The 1,124-nt window shown below is 57.7% G+C and overlaps 2 protein-coding genes across 2 annotated transcripts in view; one reads left to right on the top strand and one right to left on the bottom strand.

Moving 5' to 3' along the window:
- The window catches only part of PDE12 (phosphodiesterase 12), a 3,689-nt gene extending 3,527 nt beyond the window's left edge, over positions 1–162 (bottom strand). The window contains exon 1 of the mRNA XM_006754701.2: positions 5–162. Within this exon, the coding sequence (XP_006754764.1) occupies positions 5–82 (78 nt within the window). The 5' untranslated portion in view covers positions 83–162. The remainder of the gene's footprint in view (positions 1–4) is intronic.
- Positions 163–169: 7 nt separating this feature from the next.
- The window catches only part of DNAH12 (dynein, axonemal, heavy chain 12), a 250,257-nt gene continuing 249,302 nt past the window's right edge, over positions 170–1,124 (top strand). The window contains 1 exon segment of the mRNA XM_015571050.1: positions 170–696. The gene's annotated coding sequence lies outside the window, so the exon portion shown is untranslated.

Below are 1,124 nucleotides of genomic sequence, written 5' to 3'. Positions count from 1 at the left end.
CCGCCGGCTCCGCCTGGCTGTGTCGCTCCACCGCCGCGCGGACCCCACGAAGCGCGGCGCGGGCGCCTGGGAGCCTCCACATGAACCTGGTGGCCCAGCGGCAGACACAACAGGCGGCCGCTAAGCCTCAGGTGTTCACCGAGCTGAAGCCGCCGCCGGCTCGAGGGCCCATTCAGTCCCGCAACTTCCGGTGAGGAGAGGGCGGACGTGCTCCTGCCAAGCACTTTCGCCAGGGCCGCTCACGTGCCCCTTCCTTTCCGTAGCCACGTCTGTGTCTAATAGCTCCGAGATTAATTTTTATCCTCAAGTTGAATCATAAAGAGGGGGAAATGAAGAACACATAGAGGCGCCAAAGGGAAATATTAGACTCCATGGTTTCATCGAAAGTGCAGTTGGAGGATGGGAGGAAAGGTGCGCCACGCCGGAAGTGGCTGGGCGGTGTCACGCGTTCCCCTCACGGAAGGAGGCGGTGCCTCGCCGGAGCCGTTACCGCCCGCTTTCCGTTCGCGTCGTCCTGGCCTGAACTGCGCGAGAGCGAGGCCGTTCCGCCCGGAAAGTCGGGGTCCGGCTCCGGGCGTGGCCAGCGTTGCTCAACCTTCTCCACGGCCTTCCCGACGCGCCTCGCCCTCTTCTGAGGTGCGGCGGCGGGGTCGCCTCGGGCCGGGCCAGCGCCGACGCGCGGAGCCGAGTTTTGTGGTAGTTGGTAACAGTGAACAAAATATAGTAGTTCTCACTTAGTGCGCGATGACTTTGCTAAAAGCGTCTCCTTCAGGTGGGAGGCCGGAGAGATGATGTTACCTGTTCAAGGTCACGCAGACATTGCCGAGTAAAGGACAGGAGACTGAGAAGAGCCAGCGAGTGAGGAGAGCTAAGTGTGGCTTCACTGAAAGCCAAATGCAGAAAGTATTTCAAGAAACAGTGATTTTGTGTGTTTAATATAATTGTTATTCTGTGACTAATTCGCGGGGGGCGGGGGGCGGAGGGAGCCCTTGAAGATTCAAAGAACCAAGTGAAGTCTTTTATTCTGAACAAATGGTCTATTTGTATATGCTACCTTATGCTACGAGTAGAATGGTTATTGGGTGTTTAGTAATAAACCATACCTCACCCCCACCCCCACACGC

This window comes from Myotis davidii, unplaced genomic scaffold (assembly GCF_000327345.1).
Source record: "Myotis davidii unplaced genomic scaffold, ASM32734v1 scaffold111, whole genome shotgun sequence".
Taxonomy (NCBI): domain Eukaryota; kingdom Metazoa; phylum Chordata; class Mammalia; order Chiroptera; family Vespertilionidae; genus Myotis; species Myotis davidii.
This window is presented reverse-complemented; position numbering and strand designations above follow the sequence as displayed.